This window comes from Alosa pseudoharengus, unplaced genomic scaffold, assembly GCF_046254945.1.
Source record: "Alosa pseudoharengus isolate Yale_2024_CS ecotype anadromous, Long Island Sound unplaced genomic scaffold, YU_APseudo_1.1 YU_APseudo_1.1_scf_23, whole genome shotgun sequence".
Taxonomy (NCBI): domain Eukaryota; kingdom Metazoa; phylum Chordata; class Actinopteri; order Clupeiformes; family Clupeidae; genus Alosa; species Alosa pseudoharengus.
Window position 1 is genome coordinate 23,092,238 of NW_027468685.1, and position 16,633 is coordinate 23,108,870.

Consider the following 16,633-nt stretch of genomic DNA (forward strand, 5'->3'; position numbering starts at 1 on the left):
AGTTCTGCTCCTGTCGTTACGCCAGACTTAACAAATGCTCCACGTTATTGTCTATTAAACCACAAGTGAGTGTTACTTTCTCTCTCAGCTTCTTTGTCTCATGCACAGCAGTTTTTGGTGCAAGATAGGAAAATAAGACTGGAAAATAATGTGACACCCAAACTTGGCAGTTTTTTGTCTTCCGCCAGATGTATTTTTACACAAAGTTGGGGGGGGGGGGGGTGTTTGTGTAATCTTTTCTCCTTGGTACTTTCCGTTTATGAGGTCCGTCAGTGGACGCCATGAGTCAGGCCCATTCCACCTCGCTGTGTTCAGGAGGATGATCTCTGAGCTAATGTTTCTGCTGGGAGCTGGCAGGTCACACACACACATACTCATTCAAGGTGATTTCCAGGGCTCAGAACTACGTCCAAAAGAGTGGTACGATAAACCTGAGATGCATACGGGGGGGGGGGCGTTTTGAACAGATCTGTGTTGTGCAGTGTGAAACCCAGTTCTCCCTGGCGCTTGTTAATCGAAGACACATTTTTACATGGTATGCAAAGCCAATTCAGCGTGAAATTAATATTGCTCTCGCAGCGTTCTGATCTCTCCATGAACTACTGATTAAATGCCAGTTCAATCAGTTCTAATAGCTGAGCTGTATCAGCAATGGCTTCGGACTCTCTGTGCTCCTTCCAATTACCTCCGCCTGGGCCTGAAGATTTATTGAAAAGTGACACTTAGATCAGCTCTCAAAGGCTTCACAGCCAGGGAACCATATTACATGTGCAAGCGATCCTCAAACAATGGACACTTTTTAGTTAAACATCAATGCCAAGAGGGGATATTGGACCGTTATTGCTAATTCTTTATGGCAGACCATTGATGATGGCTGCTGGGTAGAGGCCCCTCGTAGCGAAGGAATGAAACAAACTGTTTTAGGTCGTCTGTCTGGCACCGCAGCATTCGAAAACTATTATTTTATGTAAGGAAGAGGGAAACGACAAGTCCCTGCTCCCCTCTGCACATAAGGAGGACCCAGTTTTGTGAACGTTTATAGTGATTTCACGCTTATAAAGCCACATAACCTCTGTCTATTACTGTGTCTCCAGCCAGACAGACATGTGCTATTCGACTTTCGAAACATTGCGGTTTTAGCAATTTAGGCCAAAACAAACACACATCTGCCATTTTTTAGGCCAATGGGACATTTGGTTGGCAAGTCATCTGTTCACACCATAGCAAGCTGTGCTCTGTTTAACCAAATATTTGGTATCATTTAGTCTTTGTTTTAGGACCACATCCCACACAAATGGTGGTGAAAAGATTGAACCATAAAATCATCAATTGGGTCTGCTTAGGTGCTTGCCTTGAGCATGCTTGCCCAATGGTGTCAGAGAGTCATGCAATGTATCATGTCATATTATCAGTCCATAGACGTGAGTCAGACAATCCTGTTGGTCCACTTTCTATCCCACGGGCCTGCATAAGAATCCTCTGAGCATTGGTGTTAGGCTCAACGTAGTTACAAGAGAAAACTTTGTATTTGGAGACATGGAAAAGAAGAAACCAAAACAGAATGAGCAACTCGGTTGTCACCTCATCTCTCCACCATACATGACTCACAGGCAAGAATCTCCCGACGCCCCCAGACCTTTCCATTGTCCACTGATTGAATCTGCTCACAAAGCCTTGTCTGAAGTCTTTATTCCTGTCCGATGCTATCAGTGGCTTTCTTGCAGTCTTAATGGGAAACTATTGCTGTGTAAGTCGCATTAGGGCGTGGAACTGTGGAATGTTTGGACATGGGGTATTTCTGAGGGGATGCTGACCCGGAGAAGACAGTTCAGCCGAGGCTCTGTGTTTGGCGGTATCAGACGGTTGATCATCCAAATATGTGCCATGACTTTTCTACGCCGTGTCTCAGAACTGTGAAATGGTCAGCGGGTCAGGGCTGCCGGCATGCATCAAGCTCCACGGGACCTAATCCACATTAAGATCCGTGGACTGCGAAAAACCCCGCTCTGGCCTTGTCGTCCACACTGCCAGAGAGATAAGGATGAAAAAGGGCTTTCAAGATAATCTTTGTGTCTGTCTTTCCATCTCAATCCTTCAGCTTTTCCTCCCTCCCTACACCACAAATGACCCACATCTGCTTCCACCTACAGGATCGCCTCCAACACCCCTGTTTCAACTCATCTGGTTTGAGTGGCTCATTGGAAGGGCTTTGTGTTTGCATAATGTTTAACGGAAATGAAGGATCATTTCTTTTCATCTTGGAGGATGACTAGAGGGAACGATAAAGCATTCTTTGAAAGACTCCCAATCTGTCAGCGTGTGATTAAAAGGCCAGCTTCACAGTCTGCTTCTGTTTAACGAAACTGTTGCTTTTACCTTTTGTGTCCTTACATGTCAAAGTAGCCGGCCCAAGTTTGATGTCTTCTTATCTTCGTTGTCATATACAGTTATTTTCTCATTCATTGCGTTGACTCCTCAAACAAACGGAGGCCGTTTATCTTGTCATTCCTCTCTCTTCTTTGTCTTTTCCCCCTTTTGAGTCTTACTTGACTTTTTTTCTGTGTTGCAGATCGAAAGCTACATCAGGGAGAGCATGAAGATGGAAATGGCGCAGCTGCAGCAGAGCGCTGTCCACAATCACACGGCGGCCATGTTGGAAATGGGCACCAGCCTCCTATCTCGGACGGCGGAGCAGACACGCAAACTCACAGATGTGGAGACGCAGGTATCGGTCACACCGCCACCCCCCTCGTCCCTCCGTGTTATGCCTGACCTCACATGCTGACTCGCCTTAGCAGTGGCTCTGTTAATAGCCCCAAAAAAGGCAAGGGGGACTCTAGCCAAAGAAAATACTGCTGCCTTATACTGCAAATGCATGCTCCCTTCTATATGTAATGTGCATATGTTTGAGATTTTGTCCCTCTTATATCTTTTCGAATGAGACAACCCAGATCATTTGGGGTCCTTAGTGTTTCACCGCTTTGTGTGTGGGGAAAGAAAGATGGCTTGCTTTGCAAAATGACTTCCTTTATAAGTACCTGAGTAATATGTAAGCATTACCATATGTCGGATGACTGTTTTTATTGGGGCTATTGTCCATGCTTTATTGCTTTTCTGTAGTCTGCAAGTTTTCTGCAATCAATTTTTTTTGGACCACATTGCAATGTACAGCTTACTCTCAGAAAACATACAAGGCTAAGAGGTCCCGTTGTTTTGGCTCAGGTCCTCAACCAGACATCAAGGCTGGAGATTCAGCTGCTGGAGAACTCGCTGTCCACCAACAAGCTGGAGAAGCAGCTCATGCTGCAGACCAACGAAATCAGCAAGCTGCATGACAAGAACGGGTAACTACACAGCGGCCCACTCACACTGCCTGGCTTTCGTATCTCAACACCGCTCCTGTAGACAGCCCTTTCATCATGTGCTCCGCATTCGTAAACCTGGACAAGCCGTCTGTTTCGTAATGATTTTGCAATGCGTGCATATGGAGTTAACTTCTGGACGGCCGTCTAGTGTCGTGTGTGGAATAGCACACCGAGGGGTCTGTCCTCTCATCGAACGCCCAGCATTACTGTCCCCAGTGTGCGTCGCAGCATAGCAACTCAGCTGCGTTGGGCGAATTCTCAGTATGTGACTTTCAGATTTCCTCCGTAGAGAAACAACATCTCCTCTCTCTGTAGAGCAGAGAGATTTATGCACATGTATGAGTGCAGTATTTGGAACAACATCCCAAATGTACAGTATAAAATTATGAACTCCTCTTGTTTTACAATTTGTTATTTTACCTTGTACTTACCCTCATTTAGCCATTTGGGATGAAGGATGGATTTGGGATAAGTCAATAAATGATTGTATATCATGTAACACAAATGAACAGTTAAAACGTAAGATGTGGGGATTCAATTTAGACTCATTCTCTTCAATTCAGAGATGTTAATCTGCGAGTGGTATGGGGAAATGCATACATGTTTGTTTTGTGTGCAAGTCATGGAGATTCGTGTAAATGTTTATGTTCCCATTACCGCGGTAATATGTAAGGTGCCCTTCCTGTAGCCTAAGCGTATCACAATGTAAACTCCATACCCAGGCTTTTGAGCTCAGGCTATTTTCCACTTCCACTTCAGCTGATGGCTTTTTGGCGCTCTTTCCATTTCCCTCCTCCTCTCCCTCTCTCCACCTATTCATCTCTCTCTCTCTCTGTGTTTCTCCAACTTTGTCTTTTCTGTCACTTTTCTTGCTCTTTATTTTTATGTTTTACTCACACTTTCACACTTTGGTCTGGAATTTCTCTCTGTCTCTCTGTCTCTCTCTCTCTCCCTCTCTCTCTATGTATGTATGTATGCATGTATCTCCATTCTTCTCTTTCCTACATTACATTACATTCACGCCACCAATTCCTCCATCAATTATCCCTCCATTCACACCTCTCATCTCTCATCTCTTCCTCCCTCCTTGCCCCCTCTGAACCTCAGCTTCCTGGAGCAGAAGATGCAGGAGATGGAGTCTCGGCACCGTGAGGAGCTGGAGGCCCTGAAGGACGAGAAGGGGGACCTGCAGTCCCTGGTGGGCAAACAGCTCAGGGTGATCCGTGAGCTGGAGGACCAGCTCGGCCGAGCCACGGGGAACAGCTCAGTTCTGCAGAGACAGCAGCAGGACCTGATGGACACGGTCCACAACCTCCTCAACCTCTGCACTAAGGAAGGAGGTATGTTGCCGTCAGATGTTAAACAGGTTTGATGTATCTTCTCCAAACAAAACAAAAGATTGTTGCCACAATGTGATCTGAGCTGAATTACAAAATTAACTCTTTTTTTTCATTTCCAATTGTTTTACAACTTATTGGAGTCAGTCTTTTCATTGCTGCCATTTTAAACACAAAACGTCACTTATGTTCCCATTTTTTATTTGAAAAGAAATTGAGTCCCACAGTAGTCCATAAATACTGCAATACCCTCATATTTGTTACGGGCCATATGGAACCCAATGGCAAACAGTTACACTTTGTCCTCTTGTCATTCTCCTTGAGGGTGCATGAGGTGGGGGAGGAAGGTCCTGACATTTGCAGACCTAAATTCTCTTCGCTCCCCAGGTGGTCTGACAACATTCTAAACACATCTAGGTAGAAAGGCCCTCCAACACCTAATACCCATACGTTTTCCCTCAGGGTAGTAGTCAATGCCGTATTTCCCAAAACCATAAACTACGCTAACCAACCCGGGAAACCATTTATCATGCCACAAAGCCGTCATACTTGAGTGGGTGCACAGTTGGCCTGTCTCCTGGATGGTCATTTATAGAAACTGTTTGTGGGCATCAAGCCATATGGGCTTATCAGCTTGAAACACACTGGGTCGTGGTTAGCAGTGGAGTGAAATGTCAAACAACTTGAGTGTGAGTGTGTCTGTGTTTGTGTGTGTGTGTGTGTGTGTGTGTAAATATATGTGTGAATGAGAGTAATGGACTCCTTTCTTCCTTAGTGTCTCCCCCATTGCAATAGCTGGGGAGCGTGGGACTTCCCCTTTGGTCCTTGGTGCGACCTCAACGGTTTTAACTCTTAGGCATGAACTCATTACCCCCAGTCCCTTTACAGCAGACCACGGCAGCCTTTTGCCCCCCCGCCTGCCCCTTGTTGTCCTGTGGTCACAGGAAATTTACCCTAGACGTCTGGGGTTGAAGTCTTCTGGGTGGTAAGGGGGAACTCAGTGTTCCTGCCCCATTCCTTGTGAGAGCTGCTTCCTTGCTGTCCTTGTCCCCACTCACTCTCACGCATTTAAGTTCTCAACAATCTGCACACCAGGCGTCCTCTCGCCCTCGCATATTCAAGTTCTCACCAAGCGCCCACTCGCCCTCACATATTCAAGTTCTCAAGGATCTGCACACCAAGCGATTAAGCAGGCTTGGGGTCAGTATCAGAATTCTGCTACACATCATGTCATTATCGCACGTTCTGGATTTATGATATTATTTCTGTTATTTTTTATGTTTTTTTTTTGTCAAGTTTCACAGATATTTGATACACTGACTGCTTTCTGTCAAGGCTTTCAAAAACACTGTTTCTAGCTGCTCTGATGGGAAACTGCCCACTAACAGATTGGGTTGTTATCAGCAGAGCTCCTCTGACTCACTGTAGCCTACGAACAAAGAATAGACATTCAGTTCAGTTCCAGTCAATCTTGAAAGTTGTCTTTCCTGTCATTCGCTCATTTCTCTTCCAAGCACTGATAAGTGACTTGCTTAATGACAAGTGAAGGCTGAATGATGTCCACCCCCTGCTCTGTGGTTGGTCATTTCCTCTCTGGTGCCGTGACATTATTGGCCGAGCAGCTGCGAAGGGTCACCCTCTCCACCTCTGGCTGCGAGAGTCAGACTTTAATGGGCCCTGCGGGAGGGACAGTCATCGACAGAAATGCAGAAAGGTAGACATCTGAGATTGCCTTTTGTACGTTGGAAGGCCCCTGTGGTCCTAAAGCACCAGACTGTGCCAAAGCTTAGTTTACCACCCCACCCCACCCCCGGCACCACCACCACCACCACTTCTCTCTCTCTTAGCTGGGGGATGGTACGATGGCGGGTTTGTTTGCCAAACGAATTTGTGTTTTTCGTTTGGGGAGTTATGAGTATCTCATACCATGGCGTGGCGTCTGCGTGAATTAGCCGATGTTTTGAAAGCTGAGCTTAAGCATTTTCCTGAACTCTGTGGCTCAAATCATCAGTGACAATCTAAGTGAGTAAATCTCTCTTCTTAGAGGAGTTACAGCAGCATCAGTTGCTTGTTCATGCACTGGGAAAAATGATGTCTTGTTCTGCCCTACTTTAATTAGCTTGACCCCCTTTTTTCCAAACACACTGGAAGCCAGTGATCTCCTTGTTCCGTGCTGTGCCTCTTTTCTTGTCACCAGATACAACACAGTTCAGATTTGTAATCAAATGACTATCTAAATATTTTGACCTTGTAATGAGCCACGCAGTCATCATTATTGGTTGACATCAGCTTTGGAAGGCCCTTTAAAGCCCTTGGCTGTCAAATAGGATTTTTTTTATACTATTTTCTTATCCCACGTAATGAACAGAATCAATCATTTTTACAGCCATGTTACCAAGGCCCTGAAGGATTCTTATTCAGTCCACACTGCTGGCCCTAACCAGAAGCCTGCCTGAAATAAGCAAGAGTGCGCTCGTTTGAACACAACTCCAAACTAAATATTTCAGTTTGCAAATATAGCAAATGCATGTGCTGTGTAGTGTAGTCTGTACTATTAGCAGCCAGATAACAAGTTATTTTTAGTAGATGTGAAAATATTTTTTTTCTTCGCAAAGTGTAGGGTTGTTTTTATCCTTTGCTGTTTTGCTCAATTTGGCGTGCAACCCTGCCAGGTCTCTGTTAGGTAATGTTGATTATCTTACACACACAGCACAACATTATTTTGCAAGCTGGCAGGCTGAGGACACTTTTAGATTTGTGTCGACTGCCTTTAAAAATGTTTGTCACCCTTGCAGGTTTCTAGTCAGCTGGAACTTTTTTTTTTTTTGGTTCTTCCCACATCCTCAGGTTCTGGTATTGCCAAAGTGGGTCCATTTTGGTCTTTTCAGCGAACCTTCTGATTTATGAAGGCGCTCGAGTCAGGCCGCACTTTCACATGGACACTCCTTTGAATACGAGTCCCAGCTGAACCGCAAAATGTTTGTGTGCAAATAAATAGTGGACAGATAAATACCGCTGTCCAAGCCTGGCCGCAGGGCTGCTTGAGCGCCCACTCCTGCTGCACTGGCTTTCTCTGACCAGCCTGGTCCGATCTGCCCTGGTCTGTCTGTTGTGTCACTCAGTGGCCTACTGGAATGTCCACACAGTGCAGGGGAGAACCACAGCATGGGCTAGCACACCTCTGGCTGACTGATCTCAGTTGCTTCTTAAGCTTACCCCACTTTCCCCCCAGCTTGCGGTAAATTGCTGCCTGTCAGGCCTGGCTTTTCTGTTGTGTTAGACTCTGTGGAGCAAGGTTCCACTCTGTCAACCTGTCACAGCGGGAGATTCTTGTCGCTGACACTCAATACTTTGTAAAAATGGTCGGAATAATAGACGTCTTTAACCAACAGCTCCCTCCTCCAAGGGATGCCTCACTCCAGGCCTTTTTTTTTTCTTGGGTTGGGGGTGGTGGGCGGATCAAAGCTAATGTTTAAGGATAGCTGACACATTTCTCTTTTCAGTGACATCTCTTTTGCATAAACAATCCCAACAGTAAAAACAATAGTTTGAAAGCCGAGATGCGCTCCATAGAGGGCCAAGGGGGGGAAAATAGAAGAAAACTTCGAAATCGGAAGGAATGTCCATAGATGTAACGGGGACCCGAAGAGTAAATATAAACCACTTGTTATAACAGGAACTTGAAATTTATAGCTTGTAGTATTTTGTCCTCAGCCCCTTGCTTGGTTTCAAAATATTCCCGCCATAATTATCTGCAGATGGAAATAGACACAGCTGTGGCTTTGAGAGTCCTGTCAGAGTTAGACGCCCCTCGCGCTCAGAGCAAGAGATCAGCCACTTGATCTCACTCCCTCACACAAAATGTGTCACTCACTTCGAGAGATTTCTCTGGATAAGATATTAAGGATCCTCTCAGTGCTGTGTTGTTCAAGCAACAACTCCTCTGTGTTTTCCTAATGTAGGTCACTTAGATGAGCCAAGTGCAAGTGGGGATTTAAATGGACAGCATTTCAATTGGTGGTTAATTTGTATTACGCTGTTCATGTTTACTACCAGTGTGGTAAACAATATTGATTGATATTGTAAAACAGACAAGAATTTCCTGTCACAAGACAGCCATGTTCTTGGAAAAAATCCTCACAAAAATGTTCTGCAACATCTTGACAGCGATAAACTAGATACTAGATGACATAATGTATATCAGTCGATGATGAAGTTCAAAGCCAGTGCTGTTGGGGACTGAGTTACCCAATTAAGTGATTGTCCCAATAACTGCCAATCACTTGCCAAACTCCTGGGCTTAATTTAATCCTTCAGTGCATGCCTCTCCCTCATTGGATGCCCTTTGAGCATGACATTCCAATCACTGTCCAACACATTCTGCGATGTAGACCACCTGCCCACGAAGTTGTATAGGCTAATGGAAAACCAAAAGCAACAGCAGCTGTCATGGATTGGATCTCATGACAGTCTGTGACCGCAAGCCACAGAGTTCAGCGAAAGTACCTCAGAGATTTTGGTCCATCTATTGATTTTATGGATGAAAAAAAAAAAAAAAACGGTCCGTTGGAAATTATATCTCCTGTGCTGACAGATAAGTGTAGGTTTTGACAATGAGACTCTATCTGCCCCTCCGTTAACCACAAATGTTTATTAGGCTTTGTGTGTGTGTGTGTGTGTGTGTGTGTGTGTGTGTACATTCTGGCAGGGGGATTGGGGGGGGGGGGTGTATAAGGACTAACTGTACCCCATGAGTACTGTATAGGATTTTGTTCTGAGTGCTATTGAGAATCTCATTCCATCTCTGCTTCTCTTCACAGTGATCCCAAACAGCACCAAGCAGACAGAAGAGGAGAAGACATTCAAGGACTGTGCCGAGCTCTATAAAGCTGGCTTCCAGAAGAACGGCGTGTACACCATTCAGATCAACAATCTAGAGCCCAAAAAGGTACAGCAGCAGTAAGCTCGGTCAGAGCGACCACCACAAAAGTAAAAAAAAAAAAAAAAAACGACATGAAGAAAAAAGAGAGAGAACAGCTAAGCAAACTGCATGGCTTGCAGTTGTGAAAGTGTTACTTTGCGATCACCAGGGGTTTTGGTTTGTTTCTGTGTCAGGCCAGGCCAACACCTTGCCCCGCAGAGAGAGCGAGCGCTGCCAGTGGGCAGTCTGATAGATCTAGGCTGTGGGTTTAAGAATAACCAAAGGCTGAGAATGCATTTGGCAGGCTCGACTGAGTGTGTGTGTGTGTGTATGTGTTCGTGTGTGTGTGTGTGTAAGAGGTGTGTGTGTGTGTGTAAGGGCTGAGTGTGGGAGGGGTGAGTGATGGTGGTTTGTTGTGGAGTAGAACAGGTGGCCACTACCTCCACAGGGTGATGTTAAACCAGAGGCACCTTTGACTCTCAAACAGTAGAGAAAGATACAGTTGCAACTAATTTGATAGCTCAATCACTGGGATTTGAGTAAAGAACTGTGTGTGTGTGTGTGTGTGTGTGGTGTGTGTGTGTGTGTGTGTGTGTGTGTGTGTGTGTGTGTTTGTGTGTGTGTGTGTGTGTGTGTGTGTGTGTGTGTGTGTGTGTGTGTGTGTGTGTGTGTGTGTATGTGATAGACAGACGGACAGAAAGAAAGTGAGAACAGGAAAGAGTAGAATCCAGGAGTCCAAAGGGTAGGAGGTTGGGGGGGGGGGGGGTCTGCTCGTTTCTACTTGCGGTCATGTCGGCGGTGCTTCCCTTAATTGCATCCAGACTCAGTTGTGTGTTTTCAGCTGGGCCAGGATGAGGTGAGAGTGACCCCCCCCCCCCCCCCCCCGCCCCATACCACCCCCCCCCCCCCTCAACCCCACATCACCCAGCCCCCCACCCCCTTCTCCACAGCGATCTGCTCCGGCACAAAGAACTGCTGCAGCGGAGCCACGGGCTCTCCTGTTATCAGCTTATACTCTACAGAGGTCACTCCATTGCACACAGGTGTCCACCAGCGCACCAGCACTTTGATCTTGAGATACAACACCCCCCCCCACCCCCCACACACACACACACACACCCCAGCACCCATCTAATCAATGAAGAATTCAGCTCTGAAGATGTGTGGGGGGGGGGAGCTAGGGTGGAAGGGAGTATCGGTAAAGGTTCATGGAGGCGAAAGGGCTGATTTCCTGTCAGGGCCGGCGTGTTTGTGTTGCTGGCGGAAGGGGGAATAGAGGCCTGTGATGGAGGTAAACTGATGCTGCGGGGGGACACTGCCAGACTTCCCAGCTGTCTGGCTGCAGTGTAGGTGGAAGGGGGGAATGGGAAATGTCCTTTGCTGTGTAAAGAGTAACTGTGTGTGTGTGTGTGTGTGTGTGTGTGTGTGTGTGTGTTTGTGTGTGTGTGTATGTGCGTGCGTGCGTGCATGTGTTTGTGCGTGTGTGTGTGCATGTGTGTGGTGTGTGTGTGTGTGTGCATGTGTGTGGTGTGTGTGTGTGTGTGCGTGTCTTTTCACCAAGCAGGTCCACTGCAACATGGAGAGCGCAGGGGGAGGATGGACTGTGCTTCAGCACAGAGAAGATGGCAGCGTGGACTTCCAGCGGACGTGGAAAGAATACAAAATGGTGGGCATTCAGACCGTCTCCACTTTGTGGTTTTAAACAACATTTTTTTGCATCAATCCCACAGCCTCAAAAACAACAGGAGACCTCCGTAAAAGAAACAGTGGTTCCCCCCTCCAGTCTCTATGAAACGGAACATTTCTCCCTCTCCCTCTGTGTAGATTCCAGCGCTCTGCATAAGCAGATCCGTTTGCCCCATGAGGACCGGAGCTGAGGAAGTGGAGAAGTGTAGCACTCAGAAGCATACACATTAATCACCGGCATTGTTTAATCACACGCCCTGCATTACGGCACGTCAAATTAAGAGCCATGTTTGTGTCGTGTGGGATGTAGTATTATAGCCCTCTTAAGATAACACATGCTAGATCATATCTCCAGCCCCCACCCCCCCCCCCCCCCACACACACACACACACACACCCCCTCATGCGTGTGCAATGGGGGCTTCATCTGCATTTAATTTGGGGCATTATGAGGAGTGAGAAGAGGAAAGAGCTGCATTTCCAGTGGACCTCAGGGGGGAAACTCTGCAGAGCTGGGAGGGATTCACCTCCAAACTGCAGATGCAGAGATCGCATATCTCGCCTGGCACTGTTGTCAAAGGGCATGACTCAATGTTTTCTCTTCATTTTCGGCAGGAAAACACAATATGCTCCAGCAACAATAACAATTTATTCGGAGGTTTATGTACTAATATGCGTGGCGTGTCCTCTTAAACGGGGGTAGACAGATTCAAGTAGTCAGGTTTCAGCTTGTGTTTATTGTGGGGTTTTTTTTTTCACTACACAGTCTAAGCCAAAGCACAAGTATGCATGGAGATTACACAGTGAATTAAAACTAATAGGACGCTTAATCTGACCCAAAGGTAAGTAAGTAAAATATAGCGTTTTTCAAACCATGTTAGTTCAAAGAACGCCGTCCCGGTTCATTTCTAAATATTGATTGTGCGTTGGACAGGATGCTTAGACACTGCAGCTGCATGCTGAGTCGTTGCGCACCCAAGCCTCCCCCTCATTGTTTGTAGCGAGCGACACAATGCCGAGCACTCATGGAAAAAGCTGCCAAGGCAATGCCACTGGGACAGTCCTCTCACGATACAGGCTGAATTTAGAGCTTTTGCTGCTCATTCGAATGGTATGAGGTGATAGAGGGAGAAGAGGCTGATGATTGAAGAGGGGTGGTGGGTGGGTGGGGGGGGGGGTTGAACAGGCTGGCTAGCAGAGACAGCAGGGCCAGCTGGTTAGCAGCGATGAGGGAGCAGTGGCCGCCCTCCAGACGCGGATTAAATGAAAGACAGAGGACAGAGTGGACCTTGGCACTGGCATGGACGCTGGCATCGGCCTTAGACGTTGGCATCAGCCAAGGTGCTGGCACAGAACTAATCCTTTTATGGGCCCCAGGCGGGTAACCATAGGTGACTTGGGGCGCTTTTTATAGTGCGCCTTCATCGCTGCGGACCTTTCGGTGATAAACGGCGAATTTCAGATGCAAAAAGCTGGGCTGTTTCGTTCCTAAACAGAGTGGCCTTGTTGTTTTTTGGGGGGGGGACACGCAGTGGGAGAGAAGCCAGAACCACAAACAAAGTAAATACGGAGTCTTTTAAAAGTGCCAGCACATACAAAGCCATTAAGAGCCTCACAAAGCATTTCGAAAGATGACTGCAAAGACGCTAAACAGATGAAGGAGGCGATTGAGGTGATGGCTGTTATTGTCCATCTCAAGTCCGGCTGTGCACTTAGGACCACACACTCAGAGGCAGCACGCCTCGTGGTGACAAAGTGCAGGTGTTCCTTTTAACTGTAGACCGTTATAGAAATACGATGTCGTTAACAGACGAGCACTCATTTTCATTTTAGCTAAAGCTGAAGATGAATCAGAGAGAGAGAGTAAGTGAGTCAACATGGTCAGCATAAACGGAAGCTAAGAGCGGAAAAAACTAATCAGAAGTCAAATTAATTTGTGGCCGTGACTAAGGCTTTTCTTGTCCACCCACATGGCAGGATATGCCTCAAGCGAGAAGAATGCCCTGTATACGGACTCCTTCACTCTCTTTGTAATCGACATAACTGCTCAGCATACAAACACACACGCCAACACACACACACACACACACACACACACACACACACACACACACACACACCCACACACACACACACACACACATACATACATACACACACACACACACACACACACACACACACACTACACTCACTTACAGACACCCTCACCGAGTCTCTGCCTGCTCCTTTCGGAAAGGGTTCATATTAATTGGAATATCAGGCCAACTCCATTATTGCTGTCACGCTGATTTATTTTTCTGATAGAAAAGCAATTCGTACGCAGTCCCTGGTGTGGGCCACTGCTGTCAGAATCACTTTGCTTGCATTCTGAGTCACTTCAACATCACATCCAATCTTCTCAATAGCTTAAATGATTTCAAGAGGGCCATGCAATGCACATTAGTGTTGCCAGCGGAACACATTGCACTATCCAGAAGGCCCCAACAATTGGAATGATTTGCGATGCGAGCTCGGAGAATGGGAAGAGTTGAGACGCTAACATGGCGTGTGTGTGTGTGTGTCCGTTTCATCTGGTCTTCATTCTCGCTGCTATAAACAGGTACGGCTGGCCATGCGCAACATCACTCAGTCCAGTCCAACGAATCCTCTAATGACCAGCACGCAGGCACCTGCTCCAGCTTAGAGCCGGCCGACTGAAAAGCCAGTTGTTTTACTGGTACGCTAGCACACCAATGAGGCTTTGCTGAGGCTATTGGAAGCCCGCAGGGCGCAGGCACACCCGTAAATGTCCATCTGTGCCTTAGCACTGTCTGTAGACCTAATAAAGATACTGCCGAGGCATTTGTGTGTATATTGTCTTTGGTTTGCTAACGTGTGGGAAAAAATGAATAGTTGAAATCCTCCTTATACTTTTTGCCATTATTAAATTATCTATCTCTCATAAACCCTAATGGAAAATTCCAATATGTGAAGATGATATCGACCCAGCTCCGAACTTGGAAGGGGAACGTTCCTGGAATTCCCCACGGACTCTTTTGAGCTTCATCGCTGGCCTCTGCCCGCGAGTCGCATCACTGGTTTCTCATCCGGTTTCCTCTTCTCTTTCCTTCCTCCCTCCGCTCGTCTCCTCTCCTCTGTTCCAGGGTTTTGGCAGCGTGTCTGGCGAGCACTGGCTGGGGAACGAGTTTGTCTACCAGCTCACCAACCAGCGGCAGTACGCCCTGCGGGTGGAGCTGACCGACTGGGATGGACACCAGGCGTTCTCCCAGTATGACCGCTTCCACATCGGCACCGAGAAGCAGAACTATAGGTATGTTTTCCTCTCTGTTTTAGGTCTTTTTTAAGTTTGCAGGTTCCATAGAAACCAGCAGGGAGGCCTAAATATTTGTCAAGACTGGGAAATAATGAATGTACAGACATTTTAATCAAACATCTCAAATACATGGATTTGTTACGGTGCAGTACGTGTGTCATACAACTACAGTACATCACACCAGTTTAGAATGCCACATTTTCACAATGATTGTTACCCACACAATCACTCTTTCTGAGCAGAGCTCTATGGCTCTATGGCTCTTTAACATGATATGGTCAACATGACATGTATTTTTCTGGGAGAAAGGTAGTGTAATTTCCACTAGTTGAGCAATTGCGTCTCCATTCTAACGTCAAGGCCTCATACCTGATGCAGCAGGCACTCAAGGGCCCTCCAGCACTGAGAGTGTCCTCAGAGCACTTCTAGTGTTCACTGAACTGGACTGTAGTGTGTCCTGCACTTGTGCACGCCATACCAAGCCTCTAACCGAACCAAACCTGCTAGAGCTTGGCGATAAAATTGTTGACACCTAGACTGTAACTGACTGACGTCTGACGCTCGAGAGTGGGACTGCTTTGGTTGTACTGGAGGAGATGTTGAGGGAAGCGAAGTAAAAACATTGGAACTACCCGAAGATTTAGAACAATCAAAGAATTTTTAAGGGGAGATGGTCTGACATTTCCAATTTGGTCGATTAGCTAGATCAGGTGTCCCCACTGACATAGCCTCCTTCGGTTTCTCGATGTCCTCCCCTCAACTTTGGGTGGATTTCCGTTTATTTTTCAAAGCTATTATATTATTCTTCATTCTGAAGGGAAAACAGGCGTGCACCATTTACAATCCTACAAGTCAATCAGGCTTCAGGGCCTGGAGTTATCCTTCAAACGGAGATGTCAGATTGGAGCCACGGCGAGGGTTTTCCTGAAACAATTGTCAGATCTGATTTGTCGGAAACGTCTTTGAGCGCGTTGATGACAGGGCTTGCTGTGAGCCTCCCACCCAAAGTGCGAAGCCCCTGCGTTCGCTAGAGTCAAGGCTCTCTCCAGGTGATCTTGAAAATGCTTTTCATGGGCAAAGCCATTGGGAGAGATCAACCAATTTGTTATGATTTGGTGCAAGGCTGTGAACGGGGTTACGTGTTGACCTTTGGGTTCTCTAACCGCAGGCATCATCACTCTTTCTTTGTCCTCTGTGAATACACTGAACTTTTAGACCATGTCCGTCATTCATGCACTCTGGATAGTGTTCTCTGGATCGCAAATGTGAAAAATATATCATTTGTATCTATCTATTGTATCTGTTGTGTATGTATCTATCTATTCTACTCACTACATCTATTACTGTCCTCAACATACACTGCACACTCACAAAACATGTGCGCACACACACACACACACACACGCACACACACACACACACACACACACACAAAATTGAGTTTGGAAGTTGTCTGAAAAGGAGAAGAGCTGCACTAGCCCAGTAGGTGTGTTGATCTCACAGACTCCTTCTTGGGGCATTTGATAAAACAAACGTTTGCTCCAGGCTGCCAAAGACCAACTGGTGGAGAGGCTGCCATGTGAGATAACAGCTCTTTGGCACCTCCGCGGCTCAGCCCGAAACCTCCCTCGACAGCTTCTCCAGCCGGCTCTTGCCACACACACACACACAGAAACAAGGGAGATTATGCCGGCAGATAGCGTACAAAGTTTTACTCTCTGCGGTTTGTGTGGAGTGCTGACTGGGGGAACGTTTGCAGGCACACCTCCTGCTTCGCACGCACCAGCATAGAGGTGCACACATTCACTGTCAAACTGCTCACACATAATGTATAGCGCTGTATGGAAATGAACATACGCTATACCAACACACATATGTGATATTAACACACACACACACACACACACACACACACACACACGCACACGCACACGCACACTCACACACATACACACACACACACACACATGAACATACACTTCACATACATAAACCCAGACAGGAAGGCC

At 46.7% G+C, this 16,633-nt stretch overlaps 1 protein-coding gene across 2 annotated transcripts in view; it reads left to right on the plus strand.

Moving 5' to 3' along the window:
- The window catches only part of angpt1 (angiopoietin 1), a 47,313-nt gene that overhangs the window by 17,015 nt on the left and 13,665 nt on the right, over positions 1–16,633 (plus strand). The window contains exons 2-7 of one of the 2 annotated variants that reach the window (XM_076302087.1): positions 2,570–2,725; positions 3,223–3,344; positions 4,473–4,705; positions 9,523–9,650; positions 11,185–11,289; positions 14,455–14,621. In XM_076302087.1, coding sequence (XP_076158202.1) covers positions 2,570–2,725; positions 3,223–3,344; positions 4,473–4,705; positions 9,523–9,650; positions 11,185–11,289; positions 14,455–14,621 — 911 coding nt within the window. The remainder of the gene's footprint in view (positions 1–2,569; positions 2,726–3,222; positions 3,345–4,472; positions 4,706–9,522; positions 9,651–11,184; positions 11,290–14,454; positions 14,622–16,633) is intronic. The other variant, XM_076302088.1, reaches the window with a different exon arrangement.